The sequence below is a fragment of the Passer montanus genome, unplaced genomic scaffold (genome assembly GCF_014805655.1).
Source record: "Passer montanus isolate IOZ18808 unplaced genomic scaffold, ASM1480565v1 scaffold63, whole genome shotgun sequence".
NCBI classification, from domain to species: Eukaryota; Metazoa; Chordata; class Aves; order Passeriformes; family Passeridae; genus Passer; species Passer montanus.
Window position 1 is genome coordinate 4308545 of NW_024371371.1, and position 18880 is coordinate 4327424.

At 39.1% G+C, this 18880-nt stretch overlaps 1 protein-coding gene across 1 annotated transcript in view; it reads left to right on the forward strand.

Annotated features, from left to right (window-relative positions):
* Window positions 1–11216, forward strand: part of CLSTN2 (calsyntenin 2) — a 286629-nt gene extending 275413 nt beyond the window's left edge. The window contains exon 17 of the mRNA XM_039727954.1: window positions 308–11216. Within this exon, the coding sequence (XP_039583888.1) occupies window positions 308–511 (204 nt within the window). The 3' untranslated portion in view covers window positions 512–11216. The remainder of the gene's footprint in view (window positions 1–307) is intronic.
* Window positions 11217–18880: the final 7664 nt, after the last annotated feature.

An 18880-nucleotide genomic window follows, 5' to 3' on the forward strand; every position in this document is an offset into this window, starting at 1 on the left:
AGTTGCTTTGATTTTAACTTTTTCATCTAAGCATTTATACACTAAAAGGAGGGGAAATCATCAGCAGATGTTGAAGGTCTAAATTTTGGCAATGTGGCTAACAAAGAGATTGCTTATTGACATTCCATTCTTCTTGCAGTAGTTTTTGAATGTTTGCTACCAACTTGTATGAATTTGATGCTTAATAATCACATAATGATAGAAAGCAGATTTGTCCAGCATGTTAGCATTTCTAAATGCTCTGAAAGCTCTGGCTGTCAAGAAGGCACCTTTCAGCTACTGTCTCATTTCTTTATATGTATTATAGAAATATGAAAAGCCACACCAGACAGAAGAGGAGAGTGAGGAAGAAGACATAGACGATGAAGAGGAAGACACAACCAGTGCTGAATCAGATGATAGTGAAGAGGAGGAAGAGGAGGAGGAGGAAGTGATTGTCCAAAAGGGAGACAAACAGAATGCCACTAGGCAAGAGCAGTTGGAGTGGGATGATTCAACACTCCTCTACTAACAAACAGCCCTCCAGCCACAGCTCTTTTGTAACAACCAATACAATGTTTTTTCAGAGTCTATGAATTCATTAACAGGATTTGAACTTCTGCTTGCCTATAACTGTTTTGCCTAAAATGATCTTCTTGTAGTAATTGATATTGATAGAACTGACCCTTTTCTTACAAAGCCTGGAGGAAAGGTGGTACAAACCTCCTGGCACATAAAGTAATCCAGAACTTGATCTGTTAGCAAGCATAATCCTCCATTTCCTGTTTCTACCCTGCAGATGTGTGACAAAAGTCCTGTCACTCGATCCATACAAGTTTTTGCCTTTGCTACTTTTTTCCACACAGGAGAGATTTCAGCTTGTTATGTAGAATAACTTCTGTAGGTCTGAATGCCATATAAATTCACATTTTTACAGGTGTAAAAAAACAATCCACCTTCAAATTGGAGCAGGGCTTTAGTGCTACAGGGGCTAAATTCCATCTATCATCTTGTCCTGCCTTTTGGATGTTAACTGTCTTCTGCAAGGAAATATCTAGGACTTGACAGGGGATGCATGTGTGCTTATGTAGACGTGGATGGTGTATTTTTTCAGGCATGCTGTCAGACCCTCAAGAGAGGGATTTTTATCCAATCTACCAATAGAAATTAAAAACAAGTTTAAGAAAAACAGCAACTAGAAACGGCTGCTGAAGGTTATTAAAAAAAAAACCCAGTCTGTGTCCACAGATTGAGTAATATGGTCTTATGCAAACTGTAAATTCTGATGGGATTGATTCACTGAAAATCTGTAGAGCTGCTCATTAGTTATGGATTGAGCAATTTGCAGAAAATCAATGCTTTAAACTGTCTGTCTCATGGAACCATTAGCTTGCTGCAGCTTCTTACTGAACTAGTGGAAAATAAGTGACCCCATTATTCCATAGCTATGTATGGCTGGGATTTAAGCAATTATTTTAGATGAGGAAAATGTTCTCTTTTGCTTAGTGAGTACCAGCTGGAATTCCTGTCTGACTATATTCTATAAAAACATGATGCCCTATTTCTTCTGTACCCCTGCCTGCCTGTAGTGCACAAGAGAAAAGAACAACACTGTAAGCCCTCTTCTGTGCTCATAATTCTCCCTTATTTCTTCTGCCTGAAGCCATTAATGTTGAAAGGTTTTATAAAGTAGACAAGGAAAAATAAAACCTGCTTGGAACCAAAATAATTGAAAACAAAAACTAAAATCCTAAGAGGTTTAGAAGTATTTTCATTTGTTATGGTAACACAGCATATTTTTCTTAAACACTGTTTAAAAAGAAAAAAAAAAAAAGAAAAAGCAGAGCACATATACCATGTGTTGATTAGTCTGTGTGGTGTGTTTTTGTGGTTTTGGTCCCCTTTTGCTTAAGTACCTTTCAACTGCTCTGCTTACCAAATGCTGCAGCACTTGCTGGGGTAGCTGCTCCAATGCACAGAAACAAAGTGGCATGGAAGAGAATGGTGCCTAGTGGCTTGTCTGGGTTATTTTCCTGAGTACTTTGTTTTCTTTGCCATTTCATCTTTGGCTTTTGCTTTTTTAATCTGCTGTTTGAAATGAGCTGCTCCCTCTTCTCCACACTCCCAGTCAGTCTTGCCACAACAGGATCTTCCTGAGCACCCTGAATGGTGGTCAGTGTTGCAAAGGGTACTTGGAGCAATCTTGAGGGTTCCCACCTCCCTCAATACTGGATTATTAACAGCTCCTGAATGTTGTGGGTATATAGTGTGCTTGGGGGTTCTTGTCATTCCAGTTTCTGCATTTGGTAGCTGAAGGGAAATACTGACAGAAACTAGGCCCTTTAGTTGAATATCTAGAAAGTAAATGAAAGAAAAATCTATATTAATTTTAAAATTAGAGATATTAATGCTTTTATTTGTTGTGCCAGAAATCACATTGTCACGTGGTTGTTAAGATTGGCAATACAGCAGTTTTCTTTTGTTATCATTTCTGTTTCATTTTATTCTCTCACACATATTAAACTTAGAAGAATATTTGCAGAATCAAGGCCACATAAATATATCTTATCTGGAGAAATAACAACTGTAAAAATGTCCACAATTTCTTTTTAATACAAAATAAATATTAATATTTCTGATTATCTTGACCAAAATGTTATGTTAGATCAGTTCCTACCATCCTAGTATCCTAGATAATTTCCCAGTTTTAATTTTTTAGTGACATGCAGCAGGCTCTTCGTGATGCTTGTTATCAGCACACATCAGCAAATCTTTCCGCTCAGGAAAAAAAAGATTCAAAATTAAATGTAGATATCTAACAGTCAATTTCAGATTTAAAACTGGACTTAAATTATTTTAAAGTTTCTGTTATTATTGTTGTTGTTGCTGTTGCTGTTATCATAGCAAACATTAGGGCAACTTGAAAACAGCAATTTACAACCTTATTGACAACCTTTAATTCTTTTATATGTTTGTGAATTCATCAGTGTGTTTCTTCATCTAATAGACTTTTTTCACTACTGGAAGCAGATCTTTTCAGGCTGTACTCGTAACATTACACAAAAAGGAAACAAAGTATTTTCTCTACTGTAAATAAACCTACATTTTTAAACCTAAACAAAGTCATACAGGCATGTGTGTTATCACCAAAACTTGGTTTGCAGTAAGATACTCAGCAAACTCAAATGTATCACTGTACTTATTTTAGATTACTCACTGGAGTGCATTATGCAGCATTTTTCATTCAAATAAATAGAAACATCCTTTTCACAGAATGGGAGTGAGAATGAGGTACTTCTTCACAAAATGGGCCTTAGAATATTTGTATAGCACTGAGAGCAGTGGTTTCCTGAGCAAAACTACGACTAGAAAATCACAGAAATAGCAATTTTTCTAAAACAATTCTAAAAATATTGCCTCCCCTCCAGAAATTATTTTTTTGTGTAACCTACTTGCTTAAAAACCATGTATACACGCATACATACATAAGGACACGCACATGGGGGTTTTTTGCCCTTAATCAAAAGCCAAAATTCTCTCCTTTTCTCCCTGAAAAAAGTGTTTAGAAAGTGTTTAGAATGCTGTAAAACCATTCAGGTTGGAAAATATCTCTAAGATCATTGAGCACTGCGAAGCCCACTCCTAACATGTCCCCAGGTCCCCCATTCACGTATCTTGGAATTCCCCCAGGGATAGTGAATGTGCACTGCCCTGGACAGCCTCTTCCAATACCTGACTATCCTCTCAATGATGAAATTTTCCCCAATATTCAATCTAAACCTCCCCAGCACATTTCAAGTCTGTTTGCCCTTGTCCCATCACTTGTTACTTGAAAGGAGAAACCCACCCCAGCTGGCTGCAGACCCTTCTCAGGGAATTGGAGAGAATGAAAAGGCCCCTCCTGAGTCTCCTTTTCTGCAGGCTGCGCCCCCCCAGCTCCCTCAGCTGTTCTTCATCAGCCTGGTGCTCCAACCCTTCCCTAGCTCTGTTCTTTTCCAAGGACTCACTGCACTGCAGTTCCTCAGGGTCTGTCTTGTGGTGAAGTGGCTTGCTTTTTTTTTTTTATTTTTATTTTTACACTAGCAATAAACAGGTGTATCCAATGAAAGTAGTTCTGAAGAGGCAACCACAATCCATGGTATCAGGAATGCAGAGTGCAGAGGTGACAACAAAGGTCTGAAATGACATCACATCAATGATCCCTTAAATTTTTGGAGTTTTAATCTAAGGCTGGGAAAAGCTGTAAAATGTACAAATGGAAATTGAAGATGTTATATAACTTAATATAACTGCCTAGGTAGCTATTTGTGATTAATAGCTCCTATTTCTCTTTCATTTCTACCCCCTCCATAGGTGTTTTATCTTTCTCAAGTAAACCTTAAAATGCACAGTTAAGTTTGTTATCAATATTTACTGCATTGCCTGACATATCCAGAAATAGAAGTAGGGTTTGTGACATCTTTAGTACTAATTAAAATAAATGGTTGCTATTTTTTCATTCCAACACATAATACCTTTCAGTGGTGGTGGGACTGCTTTTTACCTCACCAGAGGCTAATGGGAGGGAGGAATTTATTTTTGTCTGACATGTGGTGGTGCTGAGCTTGCTGAGCACCACCCTTACTCCATTCTGGAACAAAGTAAGGATCAGAAAGGATCAGAGAGTTCTAAAGTTCCTTCTGTGATTGAAATCCACTGTCTCCATTGCAGGAGCTGTCTCTGCCTGACCCTAAACTGAAAATAATGCCACGGGAAATCAGTAGCCCCATGTGAGGGATGGGCAGAGGGTAATGCAGTAGCAGCCCTTACTTCACTGTGGCAAAGCCTTTTGAGCTTTGATAAAATATAAATAATAAATAATTTGTGTCTCAGCGGTCCCTTTCCCCAGCTGGAGGGAGCTTTACTTGCCTCCCTGGTAGGGGTCCTAGTGCACTGGGACACAACACTGCCTCTTCTCAAAGTTTTGGTGCCAGCACACACAGCTCTCCACAGAGCAGCACCAGGGAAGAATTTACTGGGGTGACAGCAGGTACAGGTCTGGTGGGATGGAGCTGTTCACAGTATCCTGGAATAGAAATAATAATACCAAAATTAAGGATGTTTGCAAAAACATATGGATGCTGAGAGAGGGAGACTAAACTGAGTATGTCTCCTCTAAGGGGCTTCCCCTTCCCTTAATTCACACATGCTGACCAGAATAAGTATCTCAAAACTAGTATAACCCCAGTCTCAGGGGGGATATCAGGTTTTATCAGGTTCTGCCTTAAGAACTGCTTTCTCCCTTTAAGCAGTTGCTTAAAGTAGTTCTACACCAAGTGAGTAAATCTAAGGAGATAGTAGAAAAAAAACCCAAATGACAAAATATACATTTTTTTTCAGCAAAAAAGATTGCTGAAGAAATCAAACCATCTCCTAAGTCACTAAATTCATTCTTGTTGATTGTACATAATCCTGTGCTGTATAATCTCCCTCATGTCTCAGCCTCACCAATGGCATTAGGTTTTCCCTCTCAGCACAGCAAGCAAGCTGCCAGGCCTTGTTCCTGCACGGCCTCACTGCCCCCAGAGCCTGCAGAGCTCACAGCATTCCAGTTCCACTGCAAACAGCCATGGGAACAGCAGCCAGCCCATCCCTCAAAGACTTTGGTGTTCCCAGAGAAACCCACACTCCCATGCACCAAACCATTACACTTTGTAATATTTTCTACAGCACCCAGAAACTGTGATCTTGTACAGTCTTTGTACGCTGGGGTCAAATGGGTTTTTTTTTAAATAAAGAAAGGCATAACAAGCAATGTGTGAGAAGTGATGTAAACTGAAATGGATCAGGTTCCCTAAAGCTGCATGTCTCAGATTGTGTATCCAATGATCAGACTTCTGGTTGCTGGACTCTCCTGGAATCCAACTTCATTTTTGTTAGCATGGAGAATAAAGATACAAAGAATAGAGATAACCACTAAAGATACAGCAGAGCAAAATTCATACTCTCTTAACATGCCCAATCTCAAGAAATACTTCTGCTAAATATATTAGGAGAATTACTCCAGTGATATCTCCTAAAGTAATTATAATTCATCACCTTTGTAGGATTAGCAAGGTTCAAGCCTGGTATGTTCTTTTGAAAAAGACATGGTCATAAATTAAAAATACACAACACTTGAACAGTGCAAAAACGAAAGGGACGCAAGGGCTTTAATTTCATAAGCCTCTGTCTAAGATAGGGGTTTAAAGTAATAAACAACTGTAGCCCTCATTATTGAAACTTAGCAGAATAAAATGAACCCAGGAAGTTTTGTATGTTCATGACTTCATTCCTGGTGATGAAAAGGCAGGCACCAGAGCAGGTACCCCTTTTCCCTAGAGGCATTTTACTGCCTTTGGAGTAGGTATTGCTAGCGGATTTCTCATTATGGTTTCTGTGTCTCTGCTGGCAACAGGAACAGTGCTGCTAGCATCCTTTGGAACAGCCCTGTTAAAGAGCCTGGTGGTGAACCAAAATTCAATAATTCTCCTGCATCCTGCTGTCAGCCCTCTGTGGTGGAGCACTCCAAACACATGCGGAGGGAAAGACACAATGGTTACAGTGGAGAGCTCTGGGCTGGTGCTTCATTAGTTACTGCCTATAAAGAAACACCCTCAGCAGCATGAAGCACCGCAAATGTGTGAAACAGAGTTCAGGAAAAGCCCTCATTCTTATTTTCAGTACTAGCTTATGGGGAAGTTGTTCATTCATCAGCTGTTGAAGCAACATGCCCATGTATTGTCACTATGTCTGTGCTGAGAACGAAGAAGCAGCAGAATTTTTTTTTTCTAGTTAAGTACATTGTACAATAAAAGAGTACTGCTTTCCCTGGGCAACGTGCCCAAACCTTGCCAAATGCAAAGAGGAGCTGTTCCCAAATAGGGAACAAAGATTTTACAATGGTATTCCATCCTTATACTTCAGACACCCAGAAAACTTCATGGGAGTAAAACGCTTTTCTGCAGCCCTACCTATTCCTTTTGTAAACCTGGTTACAGTTTGGGGTTTTCAGAGTCATTTAACTTCCCAGCTGGGTATAAACTTCCCCGCTTTCAGGTGTCCTTTGGTGTACTAAACCATAAAACTGTTTTTGTCTGAAGGTTTCAGGATATACTAGGGGCGGGGGGCGGGCAAAAAGTTATTAAAATTACAATGTCTTTTTTTTCTACTCCTGCCTCCCCTAAATATTTAAACAGGTACAAAAAATTTGATCAGACAACCCTGCCTGACCAAGTCTGTGACTACAATGACATTTCAAACCTCTACTGAAATTGGCAACAAATCTTTGTCTACAAACTACTTCATGTGCAGTAGAGGAGAAGGTGGACCATTGTTTTAACTGGGCATGCTCTTTAGAATGTGGAACAGATCAACCACAGTCAGTTTCATTAGAAAATCAAATTATTATCTAAGGAAGAGTGAACAGGAAAGTAGAAGAGAATACTGCATGAATAACAGAAAGAGTTAAGGTTTACAGTGATGTGAAAAAAGTAGAAATTTGATCTTGTAGAAAAGACAGAGACATAAAAGTGTCATTGTCAAATAGTAAGGCAATGGAAACATTTTCTGTTTCTGTGCCAGAACTGATACTGTCACGATGAACAAGAAAGAGAATGAATGTAGGATGTTGAAGGGCTCTGAGATGACCAGACACAGATGTAAAACACACATATGTATGTTGCATACATACACATGCGTGTGTACAAGAAAATCACAGAATGATGCCCATGGGGAGGTGATGGCTGTGGTGATGAAGGAGAACTTGCAGGTTTTTAGCCTGGTTGATGCTGAAGTCGCCTTCTTGAGTTCCAGTTACAGCACCTCCAGCAGAGCTGGGAAGGGAGCAGGCCACAAGAGGTATTGCTACAGTGTTTGTGCATTAAGTAGAAAAATTTAGAACCATGGCCAGCCCAGGGGGCTTGGGGAAAACATTCTGTCTGCTGTGACTGGAGTCTGAGGGTACAGTTACCACACAGTTTAATTTGAGGTAAGAAATGGAACTTTTCCCACAGACACTTGTTGATTAGTTTTAGAGATTTTCTACAACAAACATACTTCATGGGTTGATGAGGAGCTGGAGATACCCAAGGCAGACTATATTCCATATTGAAAAAGCCCTCAAGTAATTTTTTTGTAGTGATACAATCTCCTAAGTGGCCACACAGTTACAAATCCTGATTTTTGAAAATATACATAATAGAAAACTTTTTAAGGATAACAACCATCCCTGTGCCAATCTGAGAGCTGAAGTTATTGCCTCTATTCTCAGAATCAACTACTGGCACATTTATTTTTGGCCTCTCCACAAACTAATGTAAAAGTATGAGGTACATCTGAAAAGAGATGGGGTTTTTGTTACAAATACTGCACCACCAGTTGAGTAAGTTTTTGATTGTGCTTAACAGGCAATTCTGTTCAAAGGATCATCATGACAGGGATGGAAAGATACACCAGAGTGTATTATTGCTTTGCAGGGTAATACACATTGTGGGTGGGCTTCCTGAGAACTGTTTCATTTCAACTTCAGTGTGTTTCAAAGTTCATAGTAGACTCATCAAATCCTAGAAATAAAGATTAGTAGACAAAAGGAAAAAGTAGTGCAAGTAGAGTATTATGCTAACAGTGCAGAATTATTTCCTAGAATATATTTTTTAGTGTTAGGGGTGGGGGTGCTTCAACCTACTCAAATCTTTCTAAGCCTGGGGCTTCTACTGCTTCCCCTGGGAGATTGTTTTAGAGTCTATTCGAATCCACGATTAGAAAGCTTTTCCTGAAAATTAATTTAAATAATCCTTTTTGTAATTTTTATCTCATTAGTCCTAGTTATACCCTTTTGCACCATTAAATAGTTCCTCTAACCATGATTTATATCCTTTGAATATTTTTAGATAGTTACCAAGTTCATTGCCTGTGGTAATTTACTAGAGAAGCTGTGAACCCCTCCTCATCCCAATTCATTCCTTCAGTTTTGTATTTCTTACCTTTTCATGAAATGTCCTTAATGGACACACTAAATCCCTTAGTATTTCCTTAAATGAGTCACAGTCAGTTCACTCTGTTAAGGTGTTCTGTGTTGCTGCTGTCACTGCATAAGTTGTCAAAGTTTAAACAATAAATTTAAATTGAAACTTGATTTTAAAAAAATCTTTTCTGTAATCCATGGATAAGTTCTCATATGATATTAATTCGGCAACGTCTTTTATATGGGTATGATTTAACAAAGCCAACCAATAAATGCTGCAGTCAATGAAACAATAATACAAAGTATAATTTGTTAAAACTTAGGTTGCTGTCATTAATGTGAAAACAGACATTGTCATTTATGGGTCCATGTTTTTAAGTGTCCCTACACTAAACAGCAGCTATTAACCACTACTTTCACTTAAGACAGGTAATACTGCTTCTCCTCAAACGTCACCAGATTGCACCTACTTTCTAAAATAAATTCTCAAGATTTCTAGATAGGCGCTAACTGCTGCAAATAAATAGAATTGTGCCAACTCTTCTGATTACTGCCATGCCTACCCTTATATTGCACATTTGTGATCCATTTCTGGTCTCTGGCTGGCATGACGACCATGTGGTTTGTTATCAAGCATGTCCCAAGCAAACCTGTGTTTGTTGGCTCTGAAGCCACACCGGCAAACAGGGAGGATGTACAAAGGCAGCCTGGATATTTTTATTGATGTGTTTCTTTCATCTGCTCCTGCCTCCTGTACCTGAACTCCAAACCAGAACTGAAATCCTTCTGTTTGAAGAGCCACTGCATCACTTAAGATCCAAGGGAAATAAAATTTGATTTCTTCTTCATTTGGGCTGTCTGCAAGGATTGGTGTAAAGAGGAGAGCAGGAACATTGCGGGTTCCAGAAGTGACTCTGCTTCCCTCAGCACATCTCTGTCCCTAGTGGGTATAAATTGTGCAAACCATATTGTAGGAAATGAATTACCAGGAGTGGGTTTAGGTCACGTGAGCAAACAATGACTTCCTTGGCATTGGCTATTTGCTGTCACTGCTCTACCTACCTTCCCCAAATGAGCTATGACATGAGGAGTGCCCAAAGTCTGAGGGTGGGAGGGGGAAGATGAATGAGCCTATTCCTGAGCAAGGAGCTGTAAAACATGACTTGTGATGAGCCACAGGGCAGGAATCAGACATACACCCTGAATATTGCTGCAGTTTGGTGAAAGGGGTTGTTCTAGTTAGATTTAGCTATATAGTTATTAAACATTTAAATGTTACTGAGAGTGTAGGATTTTGAAGAGCTGAGAAATTATCTCATCATGTTGAATGTAACAGCTGTGCTCCAATTGGCTAGGACAATTCTATTTCATATTTCATCATCCCTTGACAGTAAAAATGGTATTTCATCTGCCTGCAAAAATGTACAATTTTTCCCACACAGTCCATTGTTTCCCAGATTGTTTCCATGTTAGTGCATTGGTTCTTGTTGAGGAGCAGTAACTGCAGTTGGTAGCATGTATTTTGTGGCTTGGGATTGCTTCCTAGCTGTCCAAATTCTGTGTAGTTGTGGTCACTTCTATGGATAATAAAAACTATACCAGAGAAGGGATTAAATAAATATATGCTGTATGGTTGTACATACAATGGTTGTACTCCATAAATGTGTCTCAAACCAACAGACTATTCAGCCCAGGAAAAATGCCCTTACATGAAATATCTTGTTGTTGATGTGAAACAACCACAAACCATATCTTGAAATGTCTTGTTGCAGATGTTAAATGCATTTCTGAAAGCACGAATCTACACAATTTATGCAGTACAATGAATTAAATGACTATATGCAATTGAAAAGATTAATATGAAATGATTTTTTAAATATAGATGATTCAACTGTTTAAAAAAAAAAGAAAACCCAACTCTTTCTTAATGAAAATGTACAGTAAATTTTGACAGACAGTATAGTACACAAACCCTAACTTTACGTAGAGTAAGAAGTTGTACAAAAGCTCCTTCATACCATAGTGGTGTATTTCATAAAAGTTGTTTCAATTTGCACAGTCATTTATGAATTCAACATTGTTAGTACCCATATGTTTTCCACAGGACTAATTAAATGCATATTCCAAATAGATCTGTTATTTTAAAATTTGTTCTGTACATCTGTACATGTATAAAGCCAGAGTAATTTTTGTGGTCACTACAGCACTTTCTGTGAATTGGCCAATAAATATAATTTTAGAATTTCACATAAAAGGTAATGTTCTGTAATCTTTATTTCACTGATTATTGGGATGTTCTCATTTCCTGAAACATAACCCTTAAACACTAATACATCTCAGGTGGCAAAGGTTAAATATCTGGCCCTCATCTGCCATCTCTCTTGCTAATTCTTAAGGAGGAAAATGCCACATGTCAAAAGACTCAGTCCAGTTTTAGAGCATCTATACAACCTGCTGAGAAAGGGAAGCCAGGGAAAGGGAACCTTTTGAAGAGCTGCTGGTATTTATATTTAATAGCCATCTATTTTCCCCCTTCATTTTGGTATGATAAAAGATGATAAAATATTAAAGCGAAAGATGAATATACCTCATATTGCACACATAAAATGTAAAATAGTACAAGGGGTAAAAACCTAATTGTGGGTCACCAGCCTATGAATTACATTAGCGCATGTAAGTGATGTATGTGATCTCATCACACACAGGAATGTGCCTGATTTCTCTTTGCCTTCTGCTCTGTCTGGAGCTCCCCTCCTTGTCAGCTCCTCAGGCTTGATCTCATTCTTTTCCAATCTTCCACTGATTACCTCAGGTCTGGTCTGCACATCACAAATTCACCATGTACACTTCTTTACCACACACAGTTAAATATGGTCTAAGATGCAATTCAGTCCCTTCCAATTTTCAGAAGGGTTCATCTCCCACTTTACCAGTCTCAGTGACAAGCAAAAGCCAAACCTGAACATCCAAATTTCTGCCTCCAACCCCTGCTGCACCAGGCTGAACACAGCAAGTGCTGAAGGCAACATCAGCCTTCACAGCCCTGTTTCAGTGGCACAGCCTCCCATGGCTGGCTGGAGTTTGGGAAAGTCAGGGAAAATACATATCCTACACAGGGACAGTGAGCCCAGTCCTGTGTCATTGTAGGTACAGACTGGTGTTAGAGTTCACAGATTCCAAACAGAAGTCCCCGTTCACTGCATTTCATGTCCAGAGAGTGTGGCAGCCTTAGCAATTCACTTTGGTACAAAATTTGGGATTAAGTACAGCCACTTTTACTTTTTAATAACAAAATCTTCCTGAGGGTGTGAAATATTAGTTAAGAGTAGCTGTGCTGAGTGTGCTCCTAGCTAGGCTGGGCCCATCATCAGTGTGCATGGCTGCAAGGCCTGTTTTCTTAATAGGAAAAAAAGTTCCTAAATCTAGTTATGCTTCCCTTCTTGGAGAGCAATTCCTGCCTCTCCTCTCCTCTCCTCTCCTCTCCTCTCCTCTCCTCCCCTCCCCTCCTCCCCTCCCCTCCCCTCCCCTCCCTCTCTTCTCTCCTTGCCTCGCCTTGCTTCACCTTGCCTCACCTCTCCTGGCCTCTCCTATCCTCTCTCCTCCCTCAAAGCAATTTTTGTGTCATTAGTTAACAAAATAAAAGACAAAGAAAGAAAATTGTATCTCACATTAGTCCCCACCACAGTAACCATTAAGTCCTGGCATGCTCCCTTAATAGAAAATATACATCTAATATGCAATCACTTGAGAAGACATGCAAGTCACTGCATGCTTGGACAGTGCAGTATCTTTCTAGCTATTTAAATAGTCTTTAGAACCTATTCAGAATTTAAGATGGGCTTTTTAAAACTCCTGAGTCTAAGCCTAATTATTTACAATGAAATTGCAGTGATTCAAAGAAACAAAACAAGTTACAGGCTTTTTAGAGAAAGAGTCTAAAGTTTTCCCCACCCTGTAATTTTCCTTCTTTTGTGATGATTCATAAATATAGAGAAGAAAACTATTTTGGCTAATAATTAAGTCATAATGTGATAATATATTTAATTTAGAGGCCTCTTGAAGAGCTCCTGAAAAATCAGAAATATGAGCTGGGGCATCTTTTCCACAACCCTCTGCAAGGAATTATTTCTTGTTACAGAAAAGACAATTTTTACTTATGATGTTGTTAATAAAAATAATTTCTATTTATAATTTCATTCTATTCATCATTCCAAACTGTTGTTACCTTTGCAGGTTTTCTAATAACCTCTGTGATCTTTGTTCCTGAATTTAGAGAACATACAATAAATAAATCATGGTGGCTTAGTCTATTTAAAAATATGTCTCAAGTAGTCAAACACTCTGCTACACCTTCCCCAGTTACTGAAAGCCTCCTAACATAGATGCACAAAGCTGACGGGATTTTTTTCTCAGTTACACACAAGATACACTAGGAATAAAAAAGTAAAAATTAAAGCTTAACTAATACAAATGTTTTTTCCACTTATTTGCTTATTCACAGTATCTTGATTATACTGTGACAATTTTTAATCAGTCTTCTACCGCACTGAAAAAAGGAAATGAGCAGCTGGTGCTAGTGCCAAAAACAAGTGTAAGGAAAGATAATACAGCCAGAAAGAGAAAGTAGGGTTTAGTTCTTCTCTGCCATGTGGCTTCAAACTGAAAGAGAGTAGGTTTAGATTAGACATTGGGGAAAAAATCTTTCCTGTGAGGGTGGGGAGACCCTGCCCAGAGAAGCTGTGGCTGCCCCTGGATCCCTGGAAGTGTCAAGGCCAGGCTGGATGAGGCTTGGAGCACCCTGGGATAGTGGAAGATGTAGGGGGTGGAACAAGGTGGTCTCTAAGGTGCCTTCCAACCCAAACCATTCTACGATATATTGATGGATCACATATACAGACATATAGACAAATGCTCATAGATATCTACGTTTTAAGAAGTTGATCTAATGATTACATATATAAGATGCAAAGACAAGCAGGAACAGATTTCAGCAACAACAGATTCCTATTTGCCTTCCTTATGTGATGAAGTTTTTTTCTGCAGAATACAGGACCCAGCAAATGGCTTAGTGGTCTAAAAATTCTGATTTACAGTTACTCTAGTTTGACTCCAACAAATGCACTGACTGTAGTCTGGCAGTAGAGATTGGAGCCTGAGGGAGCTGCTGCCTTTACGATACACACTGGCTGTGGCAGTGACCAAGTATTTCCTTCTGGCTTCAGCACTGTACCCTGACCCCATCAGCAGCTCTCACTCACAGCCCTCCTGTCTCAGTCTCCCCAAGTTAGAAGTTACCGTCTGATGTTTTTCAACAAAAATGGGACAGACTAGTAAATAAGACCACAGGCAGTTTTTACATTTCCCTGGCTGGTTCTGCATGAAAGGGCCTCAAGGAAAGCTCACCAAGGGAATCAAAGTGTGCCTTCCAGGAGGGAAGCTCCTGAGAGACTGAATTTTTCAGTGTGACTTCTGCAAATCCCACTAACTTCTCAATCAGAAATGCCTGCTCAAATGAAAACACCACTGAAAAAAGATTCACAAACATATATGAATGAGAAAAATTGCTGCAGGGGCTAAAATAGAAAAATAAGCCTGTGTAAAAGATTTTAGTAAAATAAAATTAACACATAGTTGTCTCCCAAGACCACCCAAGACCACAGCTGTCACCCAAGACCACAGCTGTCACCCAAGACCACAGCTGTCTCCCAAGACCGAATTTCCCAAGACCATCTAAGATGCCATGTGCTGTAGTTAATGGTGTTACAAAGAGACATTGACAGAGTTGTGTATTACACACAAAAATCACTAGAGACCTTGGAGTGAGGAAAAATGGGGAGTTGTTTTTCCTGTGTTTTAAATTAAAGGGTTTGAAATGTCTTTCTAGTTTGAACTTAAAGAAAGAAAAAAAAGAAAAATTATAACTTCCCTGAACATAATCATAGATAAAGGGAGGAAAAAATTATTTAGGCATATTATTGCAAACATCATCCTTAAAACAGAGTTCACACAGAAATACACGCAAAAGCTTTAGAAATTTAGCGCTTAGTAAAAGAGTCCAGCTGTGTCTTTGACATTAGTAAAACTTTGTAAACAGGACTTTTTTTTAGACCTTTCTAGCTCTGCCAGCAGCTTTTTCCAAGGAAAAAGAAGGATTCTTTTGTGTGTTCTTACTCTCTTTCAGTGCAGTGGCCAAGGAAGAGAGCAAAGAAGAAGCTGTAGATTTGTTTGTGAAGCTTGTATCTTCACAGAAGATAGTCAGGAATAAGATGTTGTGAATTCCAAAGTGATGAGTCAAGCTCAGTTATATCTTTAGAACAAGCAAGGTATTTTTGTGTTAAAGAGATGGTCTATTTAGTTTATGGAGAGAATTGGTTGTGCTTCCTCGTTTTACATCCATTCCTGTATCTGCGATTTTTCTACATTTAACTGCAGTACATTTCTGTCTCATCCCTTCAAGCAGATATCTATGACAGAAGGAATCACCATCTAAATTAGTTATACTATTAGCAACTCCAGCAAGAACAAATAATTAATCTCTCTGTAGATGACATCCAATGTCTGCCTTTCTGTGGGTAAAGGAACCCTTCCAGTTTCTGAATTTTTCTTCTGTTCCACTCATGAGTAAAAATATTATTCAAGATAGAAACAGCCTTTCTTTAGGGCATAACATTTCCAAAAAGGCATTGCTTCTTATCAGGGTGCTCAGCTTTGTCTCACTGTTCCCCACTGTCTGAGATTTACCTGTTTGTTGTGGCCTGTTAAAATTAACCTTGTAAGTTTTTTGGGAATAGTCTTTTCTACTTCATGTTTTATAGAGTGTAGCATGGAGGACACTTGGATTTATTTACATGACTAATACCACAAAAATATTATTGTTATGCTTGGAATGTGAGAGGGCAGAACAGGTAGAGATAAGCCTTAAATATGCCAACCTAGACTCTATTTCCTATCTTTATTGCCTGTCATCTTCATAAGATTCTGCATCCTCCCTTGTATTGCAGTTTTTCCACTTATGAAGTGGATCTAAAAAAACTTTTCTGGTTATCTTTTCTCATGTATGATGTGAACTCTGCCCATGCCCCACCCAACATATCACCTTAAAGGGCAAGACAACTAACCAAATACAACTACTGCAGATCATAAATATTGCCATTACAAGCAAACCTTGTTCTCCTACAGCTCCTTTACAGACTGAATCAGAGGGTGACATCCAACTGCCCATGAGTGAAAGGCTCTGTCCAGAGAAAGAAGATAACTGCAACAGTGACAACCAAGTCCTAATGAAATTCATTACTTACACTGAATATAATTTTCTCCTTAAATACATGACAAGTACATTTATTAGTGAAAGTTTAATACTAAAAATATTGTTTATCAAAGGCTGTAGAAGTCCCTAATTTTACGAACATTGGGACCAGCCCTTATAGTGGTCTAAGAGACCTTTAGAAATTAATTAGAATAAACAGTTACACAATTGTTGGATATTAATGTAAGTATTGATAAAGCCATTCAGACACCGAATGTTTTTTCACATTAAGAAATACAACATCAAAAATACTTAAGGAACTAGAAATACCTTCTACGTCATTATCCATTAAATCTAACGGTCCAAAATTTCACAGTATATGCTGGGATCTCAGTTTTACTCAAGCAAGACTTGAAAAGTACATAATGCTGGGGGGGATGTCTCCTGAGAGGACAGAATCAAGCCAGGTAAGATGCAATGTGGTGCAGGCAGGACAACAACAGGAGTTCTGAAATTCACAGCTCCCAGGGCTTCTCCTTCTAGCACACTATCTTTTAAAAAGTAAAATCTAAATGCTGATGCCTGCTTTGACTCTGACAGGTGATCTTCCTGCAAGGACGATCCAACAACAAGACAAGGCCTCATGCCAGGGATTGCTGGAATGCAACATTCTTTATTTACTTTTTTGAACTTACAATACTTCTGAGGCAGTTAAAAGGTAAGAGCTACAGTTTATGTCTAAGGATAAAATTGTCATCCACCAGAATTGCATTCCCATAGTACGTATGTTTGGAAGACAACAATAACCATAGAGCTGGGGAGAGACTTGAAACTGGGAAAGTAGTGTAGAAATTCTGAAATTATTATGCCCAGAAGTTTGACTTTAAAGCCTGTATCCCATATATTTCTTCAGTTTAATGGCAGCATTGTTGTTTTTAGGTTTCTTTATACAATAAATAAGTGCCATTTTTCCCAAAGTGCTGGGTTTCAGTCACATTTAGGGTAGCTAACAGAGCTCATTCAGAGACTACAGTATTGTTGCAGAATACGTTCCTCTGCTGTCTAAGTAATGCTAAGGCAAAATTGAGGCATTTAGCTGTTGTGGTGCACCAGTTTAGTTGTTCTCTTGCACTGGGTGATTGGGAATTTGCACAGAATAGTTTTATATTGCACTGTATAGCTTATATCATGTGGTTTGTTACCCCATTTCCCCATCACATGGTCTTTCCCTCATCTGTCCCGGTACCACCTGGTGCTCTCTCCCCTGGGTTACCCCTCCCCTCACCACTCCTCACTGGTATCCCATTGGCTGTGGACCTCTCCCTCTGTCCCCATCCCGGGGGGTATAAAAGCTCCCTGCCACCAGGGAACACTCTCTTTTTCTCCCATGGGTTTGTCCACCTGATGTGTGTCTTGGAATAAAGGACAACGTTTCCCACGTGGAGGAGAGCGCTTCTCAATCTTTTATCTTGGTCTATGAAGTATCAGGTGGGTGAGGGTCTATAGCTAGCCAGAGTGGACCCCAACAGCCCAGGTAACATGATTCTTCATTTAGCCAAAATAATTGTTAATGCAAAAGGCCTATTAAAGTAGGAAGCATCAATTTTATTTATGCTGTCTCAAAAGTCTAGAGGACACACAAGTTGTTTTGCTTTCTGATTTTCACTGAAGACAGATTTTTTTTGTACTATTTTGTAAATACCTCCATTCTAAGTGGAATAATTATCACAGGGAAAATTCATCTTAATTGCCAACTTCATTTAAGTGTGACAGAGCAAGAAATTAGCTAGGATTTTGTACCATGTCTACTTAGTCTGCTTAGGAAGTGGTTGCATTTTGGGGCACTTCAGTGTAAGTTGATTTTCACATGATATTGAACAATCACCTTCTGAAAATATTTCAGCTATGACTCTCTCACCCAGAAACATTATCCTTGTTCCCCAGCTGCTTCAGAGACCCTGTGTGATGAAACCAATTCCCACTGGACAGGGACACACCCTGGCCTGTGGACTGACAGAAGACCTGTTCTTGGGAAGTTCCTTAGTACTAGAGGTAAAAAAAAGAATGAGCACTCAGACAGCTTCACCAAAGCCATCCCAGCACTGGCAGCAGTATGAGCTGAGGAGGAAGGTTCAAGACCAATGAAAACATGACTGCAATGCAGAGATGGATAAGGGAGAACTAAGGAAGAAAGAAAAAAAATAAATCAGTCAGAGTCTTGAGGGGGAAAGAAAAGGAATTACCACTGGAGTGCTATAGAACAAGATTCAGCTTTGCTTTGAACAGTGGACGTGACTTAATAAAGGTCTTAAAAACAATAAAGGTTAAAGAGTAACTTTGCTGGTTGGCCTCTGTATTGGGAAATTCTCCAATTCTCTGGCCTCTGAGGAATCACAGAGGAAAAAAAGCTCTTAAGTATAGGGACTGCTATATTCTTTTGTGCTTATTTTTGTGGAGATCAGGTTACAATGACACAGGTTTCTAAAATTTAAAACACAATTATTCAGCATTCAGTTGCAGTCCTCAAATGTAGCATTCAAGTAAACTGGGTTTTTTTATATGCACAGTCAAGGCAATTGTGTGTTCAATTACACTGGGAGAATTGGCACTTGCAGCACAGACCCATGGACCAAGAGACGTGGTTGGTTTTTGTTAGTGCAGCAACATTAAAG